Source organism: Lepidochelys olivacea (assembly GCF_965140295.1).
Source record: "Lepidochelys olivacea isolate rLepOli2 genome assembly, chromosome: 5".
Lineage (NCBI taxonomy): Eukaryota > Metazoa > Chordata > Testudines > Cheloniidae > Lepidochelys > Lepidochelys olivacea.
The window spans coordinates 114,223,369-114,235,373 of NC_140415.1; the positions used below are offsets into that span (position 1 = coordinate 114,223,369).

General features: G+C 39.7%; 1 protein-coding gene across 1 annotated transcript in view; it reads left to right on the forward strand.

Annotated features, from left to right (window-relative positions):
* MTAP (methylthioadenosine phosphorylase) overlaps window positions 1-12,005 on the forward strand; it is a 55,763-nt gene that overhangs the window by 15,443 nt on the left and 28,315 nt on the right. The window contains exons 3-4 of the mRNA XM_084629105.1: window positions 3,858-3,916; window positions 9,919-10,086. Of these exons, the coding sequence (XP_084485231.1) occupies window positions 3,858-3,916; window positions 9,919-10,086 (227 nt within the window). The remainder of the gene's footprint in view (window positions 1-3,857; window positions 3,917-9,918; window positions 10,087-12,005) is intronic.

Consider the following 12,005-nt stretch of genomic DNA (forward strand, 5'->3'; position numbering starts at 1 on the left):
GGTTGAATGGGGACAGGGGTCCCTGGGGGGAAGGGGGGTGAATTGGATGGGGCGTTGGGGGGCAGGGAGAAGGGGTGGTTGGATGGGGCAGGGGTCCCGGGGGGCAAGTCAGGAATGAGAGGGGGGCAGTCAGGGGTAGGGGGTGGTCAGGGAGCAGGGGGTGGTGGATGGGGCTGGAGTCCCGGGGGGGGCTGTCAGGGGACGGGGGGTTGGATGGGACTGGAGTCCCGGGGGGGGGGGGCCGTCAGGGGACAGGGGGTTGGATGGGGCTGGAGTCCCGGGGGGGCCGTCAGGGGACGGGGGGTTGGATGGGGCAGGAGTCCCGGGGGGGCCATCAGAGAGCGAGAAGTGGGGGGAGGTCGGATAGGAGGCGGGGGGCCGGGCCATGCCTGGCTCTTTGGAGAGACACAGCCTCCCCTAACCAGCCCTCCATACAATTTTGGAAACCCGATGTGGCCCTCAGGCCAAAAAGTTTGCCCGCCCTAAACCTTTTAGTAAGGTAACAGGTTTGAGGATGGCAGAGTTAGTAGAAGTACCATCAACTTATTAGGGTATATGGCTCTATTTAAGCAATGGTATTTCCCAGTGATGGAGATGATACCACTGTGGGGTAAGGTTGGGAATAGGTAGGCAGGAAGGGGAGGGACTTTTCCATTTGATATACTGAGGCTTAGAGCTAGGTGAGAAATGGCTTTCATGAAAAGTTTCAAGATTTCAAAAACAACAAAAAATCTTGTTGTGTATCAGGATAATAAAACCCTAAAACTTTTCTAGTTTTTCATGGAAACTTGTGAGACAGGCACTTTGCCACCTCACAATAGCCTGCTGGTTAGGGCACTCAGCTGGGACATGGGAGACCCAGATTCAAGTACCTGGTTTCCCACATTCAGGTGGGTGACCTAGCCATGGGGCTGTGAAGTCAGAGTCTCTGTCTTTGTCTGGTTTTGACCAGAAACTCCATCCTGGACCTGAGAAACCTTCCCAATGAAAATTTCATCAAAATCGACCCTTTCCACTCTAAAGTTTTGGTTTCAACAAATGGACGTTTTCTGATGAAAACCCATTTTGTTGAACAATTCCTGACCCGCTGTATTTGTGGGCCCTCTAGAACACTAACAAGTAGGCTGCTGCCTAGGGCCCTTTTCTTCTCCCTCCTTCCAAGCTTTTAGGATGTTAGATGCTGAGGTGCAGTCTCTTCACTTTTTATCCAGAAAGTATGTTATCAGCATAAATGAAGGTAATGCACCATGAGTCCCTCTTAATGTCATTTTCAAAATTAGTGGCTGACGTTTTGTAGCACTGATTATGGGTATATAGAGCAAGGGAGATGGTTTGTAAGGCTGTCAAGCGATTAAAAAAATTAATCGCGCTGTTAAACAATAATAGAATACCATTTATTTAAATATTTTTGGATGTTTTCTTCATTTTCAAATATATTTATTTCAATTGCAACACAATACAAAGTGTACAGTGTTCACTTTATAGTTATTTTTATTACAAATATTTGCACTGTAAAAATGATAAAAGAAATAGTATTTTTCAATTCACCTAATACAAGTACTGTAGTGCAATCTCTTTATCATGAAAGTTGAACTTACAAATGTAGAATTATGTACAAAAAATAACTGCATGCAAAAATAAAACAATGTAAAGCTTTAGAGCCTACAAGTCCACTCAGTCCTACTTCAGCTAATTGCTCAGACAAACAAGTTTGTTTACGTTTACGGGAGATAATGTTGTCCACTTCTTAATCACAATGTCACCAAAAAGCGAGAACAGGCGTTCGCATGGCATTGTTGTTTTTTGGTGATTTGGGGTCTGTAGTTTCCTCATCTGAGTGTTCTTTTAAAACTTCTGAATGGTAAGTGTATCTAGCCCCCCCTCACACTACACTTCTAAACTCCCTCGCAAAACTCTCCTGTTCGCTAGCGCCTAGGGTGACCAGACAGCAAATGTGAAAAATCGGGATGGGGGTGGGGGGTAATGGGAGCCTATATAAGAAAAAGACCCCAAAATTGGGACTGTCCCTATAAAATCGGGACATCTGGTCACCCTACTAGCGCCTCTGGTCACATAGGAGCGGGCTTTTTAAAGCCCTGGTCTTCCTGAGTAGCCTTGCCCCCTGGTTAAGGGCTGATGGGTGCTAAAGGAATTAGGTATCAAAGCCTCTTTAAGACGCTCTTAGCCTTGTCTAGCAGGCCATTAGACTCAGCACACGGTCCCCCAAACAAACAGACCACACAGTATATTTCAGTTAAGCAGTAAGCACATCACAAACACAGACATTACAGACAACAAACTTACCCCAAGGGTCACGTAACCGCCCCTCCTTCACGTGGAGAACTCTCTCGCAAAACTCTCCTGTTAGCCACTCCTGTTTGCTAGCTTCCTTTTATTTACACACATGCCACACCACATCACACCCCTACCTGCTTGTTATTTTCTCCCTCCACCCCACCAGAGCCCCTCCCCCCTCCGTGCACTCCAGCCAGAATCCATACCTTTAGTCTAACCTCCTTAGACCTGGGTAGGAAACTGTTTTCCTGTATCATGATATTTTCATGATTTCAAAAAATGTTACTGTTCTGCATCAGGATGAAACTGAGATCTCTCGCAGTTTTTAACAAAAAACAAACCCCCCAAAATAACACAACAGAGAGAGATCCCTGACTTCAGAATACATAATAGCCTGATGGTCAGGGCACTTGTCTAAATCAGGCAGACCACAGATTTGAACCAAGGTCACTCATATTCTAAATGAGTGCCTTGACCATCACACTATTGTGAGGTGGGTCTGTCTCTGCTTTTGACTAGAAATGCCATTCTGGGTCTGAGAAAGCCAATAGGTTCCCACAGAATTTTGGTTTCAACAAATTGGCATTTTCCGACAATAAACTATTTTAATGAAAAATTCCTGGCCAGCTGTAAACCTCATGTCCTGTAGCCCTTCCACCCAGGTCCCTTCTCTTCTTATTTTTCCCAGGCAGATCTCCACCAGCCAAATTCAAAACTTGTTTTAAAATGAGTCTGTAAATACTTAAGACTATTAAGACCTAACATCTTTTCTTCTAAGAAGGTTGTATATGATGAACCAGTAAAATATGGGAGCCACTGATCTACTGTATTTCAACACTGCCTGAATGGTCAGTTTTTGCAAAACTCTCTCTAATAGTGCTGTAAGAAAAGAAAGTGTTATTTATAATGTTACTTGTATATCTTCTGTGTATATTTTTAATCATGTATCAAATTAACAAGTTTCCTGAAAACTCATCTGCTAATATCTTTTTTAAAATGCAGATGATCAGTTAACAAAATAATTAGCATTTCCAATTAAGGGGTGACACCTGTATTACATAGAATGCTATGAAAAAACAAAAGTTACCATGGATGCAATTACTTTTAAAGGTAACCTTAGTGTATTGGGTTTTTTAATGTTTATCATAGAAATTGAGGGCTGAAAGGGACGTTACAGATTTGTCTAGTCCAACTCCCTGTGCTGTCGCAGGGTTAAGTATACCTTTATAGATGTTTGTCTAACCTGTTCTTTTGTAACATGTTTGAACAGCTGTGTGAAATATGTGGTTGGACTTCAAATGTTAGTGATGGTATTAATACACTGAAACCATGTGATTGCAAAATATGCCCTTCCAGTTCTAGTTTTTAGTCATCTGTTTGAGTCTGCTGGCTTTAGTAATCAGTCACATTAAATTGCAGTTATTTATGAGCTGAAGAAAATGTGAGGTTACAGCAGTAAACTTTTATTTCTTTTCATAGTGATATTGATCAGCATAAATATCGGTTGATGTTTCTGATCTTGCTGGCATATTGTGACTGTTCCTTGTTTTGTTTTTTTGCAGCCGTCGGATGCTTTGATATTGGGAAAGATAAAAAATGTTGACTGTGTGCTTCTAGCAAGGTAAAGAGCTCTTCAAAGGATTTTTGCGTTCCTCATGTCTTAAATAAAGTGGTTTGTTGAAGACGTTTCCTTTTTCTGTCTGTGTCAGATGGACTAACTGCTTCTTATGACTAGCAAATTAGGTCTGATCCTGCAAATGGCAAAACTTCCATTGACTTCAGTTGGGAGAAGAATCAGGAGCTTAAAGTTGGTCTGTGTGACATAATTTTGTCCTTTATAGAGCAGTTCAGGCATCTGGAACTCTTGTAAAACACTATCCATTCACAAACCCTAGCTCAATTTCAGTCTCCACTGGTTCAACAGAACTTTGTTTTAGTGCTACACTGGACCCTCGCTAGAACGTGGGGTTCGGGATCCATGCGCGATACCGCATTAACGCGGGGATTGCATTAGACCGGGGGCTGCGTTACCATGGATTCCAATTTAAATATTTAAATTTGGGATCCATCGCTGTGACTGCCCTGTATGTGAATCCGTGCTATAGCAATGTGCTCTCTATCAAGGGTCTGCTGTATTAGAGACTAGAACTTTATGTAAGAGGTACAGCTGTTCTGATTCAACTCGTCCTTCCAGGCATAATTGATCCTACAGTGATCCAATCCACCTTTCAGTGACAAAGGCATTGTACTCTTTCAGATTTAAAATGAAAGCAGATGCAGTAAAAGAATCTGCTTTGTGGTGTTATCCAATAGAGAGAAAATACCATAGAAATGTAGTGTGCCTTTCACTTGTAGCCAAAAAAGGTTTATAACCACCTCATAGCTTTTGCCAGATCATTTCTGGGGTCCTTTGTAAGGCTGGAAATAGGTCTAAAGGTGGTGGGGGTGGAAATTTGAGGAAATGTTATCCAGCCACGTTTGAACTTAGTAAGGACTCTTCCTAGGTTTTTGGAATTTTTTAAATCTAATTTCATCTAGTCATGATGACAGCTAACCTGGGTGAAGGTTGAAACTTTGCATGTAAATGGTTCTTAAGGAGTTGTGCCCTTGCTACTTTTTGGGGGGGCATGTGGTTAATTTTTAGATGTTGGAAAGGAAAAATCACTCCTGTGCATGTTTAATGAGCATCTAAACAGTTCCTGTAGCTTCATGAAGCATTTCCCTCTGCTATCGGTGATGTTTTACAAAGGATGTTTGGGGTACTGCACATGTTCTGCCCTGACTGACTGACAAGAAAAAGTGCAGCTGCTGGAGACATTTGCTTGAAGGAAAATGTAAATGTGTCACTGTGGTTTCATCAGCAGAATCATCCGGTCTAATCCCCTCCACATAAAAAAAGAAAAGGGGGGGAAAAAAAAGAAAATACAGCCTTAAAGATGACTTGCAAAAGTGAGGGGTAGGAAGAAGGGGCTTGTTCCCTCTTTTCCCCCAAAAAATTGGCAGACTTTTTTCTGTTTCCTTTTTAAGTTAGAAATCTAGATATTGTTTACTCTGAAAGACACTCTGGCACCTGTAGAACTAGTGCAGTTATGCCATCACAAGGAACTGAAGGCCGAACAATTATGAGAGGTAAGGATTTTTAGCCAGACTATTGGAATTTTGTTTGGTTGGTTTTTTGTTGTTGTTAATGCCTCTTTAGCTCCAGTGAATGCTTGGTTGAAAAGATGACTTTGTTAAAGAGATAGGGAGAGCTGGGATGTGTATGCGTGTGCTGAAACTTTAGTGATAGAGAGAGAGCTCACAATATACGTCTTTGAGACCTCCAAGAGATCCTCCAGCAAATCTAGAGAAAATTGGATTTTGCATTCTGGATACAGCCAAGGTTTAATTTTTTGTAGGGCTGTCAAGCGATTAAACAAAATTAATCGTGATTAATTGTGCGATTTAAAAAATTAATCGCACTGTTAAACAATGATACAATACTATGTATTTAAATACTTTGGGTGGTTTTTACATTTTCAAATATATTGATTTCAATTACAACACAGAATACAAAGTATACTGTGCTCACTTTATATTTATTTTTATTACAAAAATTTGAACTGTAAAAAACAAAAGAAATAGTATTTTTCAATTCCCCTAATACAAGTGCAGTAGTGCAATCTCTTTATCATGAAAGTTGAACTTACAAATGTAGAATTTTGTACAAAGAAAACCCCTGCATTCAAAAATAAAACAGTGTAAAACTTTAGAGCCTACAAGTCCAATCAGTCCTACTTCTTGTTCAGCCAATCGCTCAGACAAACATGTTTGTTTACATTTGCAGAGGATAATGCTGCCTACTTCTTGTTCACAATGTCTCCTGAAAGTGAGAACAGGCTTTTGCATGGCACTGTTGTAGCCGGAGTCACAAGATATTTACATGCCAGATGCGCTAAAAATTCATATGTCCCTTGATGCTCAACCAGCATTTCAGAGGACATGTGTCCATGTGGATGATGGGTTTTGCTCGATAAGGATCCAAAGCAGTGCAGACCGATGTATGTTCACTTTCATCATCTGAGTCAGATGCCACCAGCGGAAGGTTGATTTTCTTTTTTGGTGGTTTGGGTTCTGCAGTTTCTGCATCAGAGTGTTGCTCTTTGAAGACTTCTGAAAGCATGCTCCATACCTCATCCCTCTCAGATTTTGGAAGGCACTTCAGATTCTTAAACCTTGGGTTGACTGCTGTAGCTATCTTTAGAAATTTCACATTGATGTCTTCTTTGCATTTTGTCAAATTTTCAGTGAAAGTGTTCTTAAAATGAACAACATGTGCTGGGTCATCATCCGAGACTGCTATAATATGAAATATATGCAGAATGCAGGTAATGCAGAGCCGGAGACATACAATTCTCCCCCAAGGAGTTCAGTCACAAATTTAATTAACACATTATATTTTGAATGAGCGTCATCAGCATGGAAGCGTGTCCTCTAGAACGATGGCTGAAGCATGAAGAGACATATGAATCTTTAGCACATCTGGCATGTAAATATCTTGCGACGCCAGCTACAACAATGCCCTGCCAATGCCTGTTTTCACTTTTTGGTGACATTATAATTAAGAAGTGGACAGCATTTTCTCCCATAAATGTAAACAAACTTGTTTGTCTTAGCAATTGGCTGAACAAAAAGTAGGAGTGACTAGACTTGTAGGCTCTGAAGTTTTACATTGTTTTGTTTTTGAGTGCAGGCATGTAACAAAAAAACTATATTTGTGAGTTTCACATTCATGATTAAGAGATTGCACTACAGAACTTGTAAGAGATGAATTGAAAAATACAATTTCTTTTATCATTTTTACAGTGCAAATATTTGTAAACAAAAATAATATAAAGTGAGCAGTGTACACTTTGTATTCTGTGTTGTAATTGAAATTGATATATTTGAAAATGTAGAAAAACATCCAAATTTTTTAATAAATTTCAATTGGTATTCTATTGTTTAACAGTGTGATTAATCACGATATTAATTTTTTAAAATCATGATTTTAATTTTTTTGAGGTAATCACATGAGTTAACTGTGATTAATTGACAGCCCTAATTTTTTTAATTTAAAAAGGGGGGGGGCAGAAATTTCCCATATTTTCTTGTGCTGCTATCTTCTTTTCTACTATGGTCTTTTCCTCTAGTAAAGTCACTGTCATGTGGGCAGTAATATGCCTCTTTTATGCACTATATAAAATGCGATCTATTTTACAGTTTCTCTTAAAGGTAGATAGGCCTTGGGTCCTGCTTGGCTTACTCTGGTCTTGACACCTCCTGAGGCTTACATAGTAAAATGTAGGATTTTGGAGTGGTTGCCATCTTCATACTACAGTATCTAGTTCTCTGCTAAGTAAAATCTTTTTTTGTTTTTTCTCTTCCATTTTCTATACAGAATTGAGTTTATAATTTTTAAGGGTGGATATAGCACACCTGCTAATATGTCACTATTTGAGTATGGTGGGTAGATTCTGTGTTTGCCTTAGTTTGCGATTTTATTTTCCTCTTTATTTTCTCCTTTCCAAACTCTTTTGTGGCTGGATGCAATTGCTGATTGTGGAAATCGCATCTGGTTGGATTTCTCCAATATTTGTTTCTTTGGGTACTTTTTGTCTTCTGCTGTGTTTCCGTTGGCCTTTTTCCCTTTGGATTCTTTTCATAGCCTTAACTATCTAGTTTATTAAAGATGAGGTCATGAAATATTTTCCAGTAAAAAGGAAAAATGTCCTATTACATAAGCACAGAAAACCAAGAGAGGCTTGAATTAAAAAAAAATAAATCTGTGAATTGGGTGGGGTAGTCACTGTAGTTCTTTCAGAGCTGAAGAATTTGAGGTTAGCCATATTACTTACCATGGCCCTTCATGTGATTACTGATATCCTTGATTATTTTGGTTAAAATAAGTTATGTGCCGCCCTGTGGGAAGTCTTGCATTACGTCCCAGGATTTTGCCATGTAAGTCCCATTAATATTAGTGGGGGTCGTGTGGCTACCTCCCACATGTTACTTTGAAATATAATACTGTCTGATAGCCTGTTTATATTACTAGTTTGGGGAGACTTGGGTCATTTCATTGCACTTATGTTTATGTAACTATTCTTTTTTTCCCCTGCCATCTATGCCTTAGTGTGATACTCCTTTCCCCTTCCCCTGCTCAACAAGAACATGGTACTCTGAGATACAGACATGCAAACTGGAACTTATAGTGTGTCTAATTATGCTTCTTTGTATATCTTTAAAACTATACACTAGGATTCCCAAGGACCAAACAACAACAACAAAATATTAGTAGCCTTATCCTGATATTAGGTGTATACCATAGTATTTTTGTTCTGCCTCTTTAGACAATGTCAAACACGACTCTCCCATATACCTTGGTCAGTATAGAACTTGATTGTCTGGACTGACGTGGACAGCAGTGTTCAATATCCTTTTTAACGTAGTGTATTTGACTGACGTGTGGTGGTCTAAAAATGGAGTTTATTACCATTCTGGAGAGGCTGGGTAAGCCATTTTAGATGCTAGTTTAGCAAACCCGGATGTAAGATTTTAATGTAGACCTAGCCCCGGGGTAGTATTGCATCCTCTTCCAAAGAAAGAAGGAAAGATTGAATGTCATACACCTTCCCCACCATGATTTGAAAAGATGAGGGGTGGAGGAAATACCATGTTTGTGCACTTTTTCGAGAGGGATGGGGTGTTAAATCTTCCACTCCCCCCTTTAACTTTTTTATCTTACTACTACAGGCTCTGTGAGAGCTGTGGATGGAAGGGTGAGCTGGATACTTTTCTGCCCATTTTATCATTAGACATTGCTGGTTTTGTTCTGAGTGCAGAATCTTATCTTTACTACTTATCTCTATTTATAATAGTGAAGATGTAAGAGGTAAAAGAACCCAGCTTGACTTTCAGATCCCAGATGGTGGTCATAATGCTGACAGAAAAATAACCTTTATATTTATAAAATTAAACACATCTGCTGCTGGAGAGGGATGATAGAATATTACAGTGTCACAGAGCCACTCTTCTTCTGATAACAGCACTGGCACATCATACGAGAAGTAACAATGGGGGCCAAGTAAATGGAACCTACAGACAGAATTTTTGTGTGGGCTCTTGTGCAAGTAAATCCATAAATGGATTACAGTACATGGGAAGTTCAGTATTGTCAACCCCTTGTCAACCAAGGGGTTGTCAACCAGTATTGTCAACCAAGTATTCAGAAACCATAAGATTTTTAAAAAAATAATAAATTTTGGGTACTTCATATTTACTTTCTGGGGTTTCCTACCATTAGGGTGCACTCAGGTCATGTTTTCAAGCTTTTCTCTACAACCATGAAAGCTAGAAACTTATTCTTTTTTAAAAAGTGAAAGCTGAAATTCTCACGTTCACATGACTCCAGGAGCTGATACTTTAAGAAATACATCAAATATCCCAAGACTCGTGATAAAATCCTCAGAGTTGGCAACAGTGTAAGTTATAATACAGTTCCATTTGTAGCTTTGCTAGGCAAATTAAATTTCCTGAACTCCTCATTGGTTGGTTGGTTGTTTAATTTTATTTTATTCATCTCACTTCCCACTTCTGTCTTTGCAGGCATGGGAGACACCATACTATTATGCCAACAAATGTCAACTTCCGTGCCAACATCTGGGCATTGAAAGAAGAGGGTTGTACTCATATTTTAGTAACTACCGCCTGTGGTTCATTAAGAGAAGAAATACAGCCTGGAGATATTGTTATGATCGACCAGTTCATTGACAGGTAAAGGAGCAATGTGATGTGTTTTGTAAAGTAGAGCCATCCAGTCATATTTGCTTTTAACTTAAATGGTAAATTCATTAGGGCAGGAAATGTCTTTTATTGTGTGTTTGTACAGCGCCTGGCACAATGGGGTCCTGGTCCATGACGGGGGGCTCCTTGGTGCTATGATAATAACAATTAATAAACATTTAAGGCTCACTGGCTTGAAGTCACAGTCTTCAGTATTGGAGCCAAAAAGGGAGCATCTTATGAGATGGGGAAAGGCTTTTGACTTCATTTCATGGAGGAAGTCACCTTGATGATTTTATTATTTGTATTATGGTAGCATCGAGAGGCCCCAACAAAACCCCAGTTGTGGGTGCTGTACAAGCACATAGTAAGAGGCAGCCTATGCCTCAAATATCTTACAGTCTAATAGACGAGAGAGAAAAGGTTGAAGAATGTGAGGATTATTATGCCCATTTTACAGATGGGGAACTGAGGCACAAAAATACAAAGTGAATTGACTGAGTGAGGATTGGGCACTTAACCAGGATTAGTGCATTCAAGTAGTAGCCCTTGCAAAAGAAAAGCTTTATTAAAGGCATTAAACAACCTGTATTTTTGTTTCAAATGCTGTTGAAGTTTTGTCTACTGTGTGTACTAGAAGAAATCCTGAAGCAATGCTTTCATGGCTGTGTAAGTCTAGATATGGACAAGGCCCTTTAGAGAATAAGAAAAAATAGGTTTGCTGAATCTGCACTGCACTGCACTGATCTGATCAACAGTGAAGATCTAAATAACTAGGATTCATTGTCAAGGCTCAGTTCCTGTATCAGATGCGTGGGTTGCAGCAACATGCATTTAAAAACACGAGCTACTATGTTCATGCACGCAGAAGCAGTAGCTATATAGGAATGGGAAGCACACATCTGACATGAGAATCTGGCCCTTGTTGCTACCAGATAAAACCACAGCTCTATTCTTCTTCGTCTCCTGGACTTTTAGAAGCATAAACTCAAACATAATGTAATAATGAGTGGATTGTGCTTGTCAGTAGCCTTTTTTTTTTTCTTTTCTGACTCTTCTTAGCTTTTAATTACTCAGTTTGTAGAAATGAACATATAAACAGCCTGTGACTTAAACTTCGTTAGTTTATTTTCCTAGTGTCTCATGACTTACCAGAATGAGATATGTCTGTTTGTGAGACTTTAAATGTTTACCCTTCAGCTCTCAGCCTGTCTGTGCCCAATTACGTGACACTGGCTTTCAAAGTATGTGCCCAAAAATCAGGGACAACACAAACTTATTTAAGGAGAGGAAGTATGACATTTACAATAATAAACAGTGAGGCTGCACTAGGACTGTGGGCTGCAAGGGTAACTTGTGCTCTGTTATGAGTTATGGCTTACTTAAGAGGTGTGAAACCTTTATTTTCATTTATAGCCCTGATCTTGAAGAGCAATATCTGTATTAGAGATGGGCCCAAATCACAATGTTCTGAACCCAAAGTGCACACAGGTAAATGGATCCAAGGTTTTACTTTGGATATCTACATCTGTTCTAAGAAAAGGAGTACTTGTGGCACCTTAGAAACTAACAAATTTATTTGAGTGTAAGCTCTTATGAAAGCTTACGCTCAAATAAATTTGTTAGTCTCTAAGGTGCTAACATAGCTGCTACTCTGAAACCTACATCTGTTCTGAGTGCATGTCTGTTAAACATGCATACAGTGACAACCAAGTTAGCAGATCTTAGTGAGGCAGAAAAGTAAACAACCAAGGCCATCATTTTCAAATTCAGGTGCCTACATTTAGGCACTCATATCATCTTTAGGCACCTAAATAAAAGAGGCCTGATTTTCAGAGGCATTGAGCATCGACAGCTCTTATTAACTTCTGTGAATGTCGTTCACAAGCCTACACAGAAGAGTCCATAGT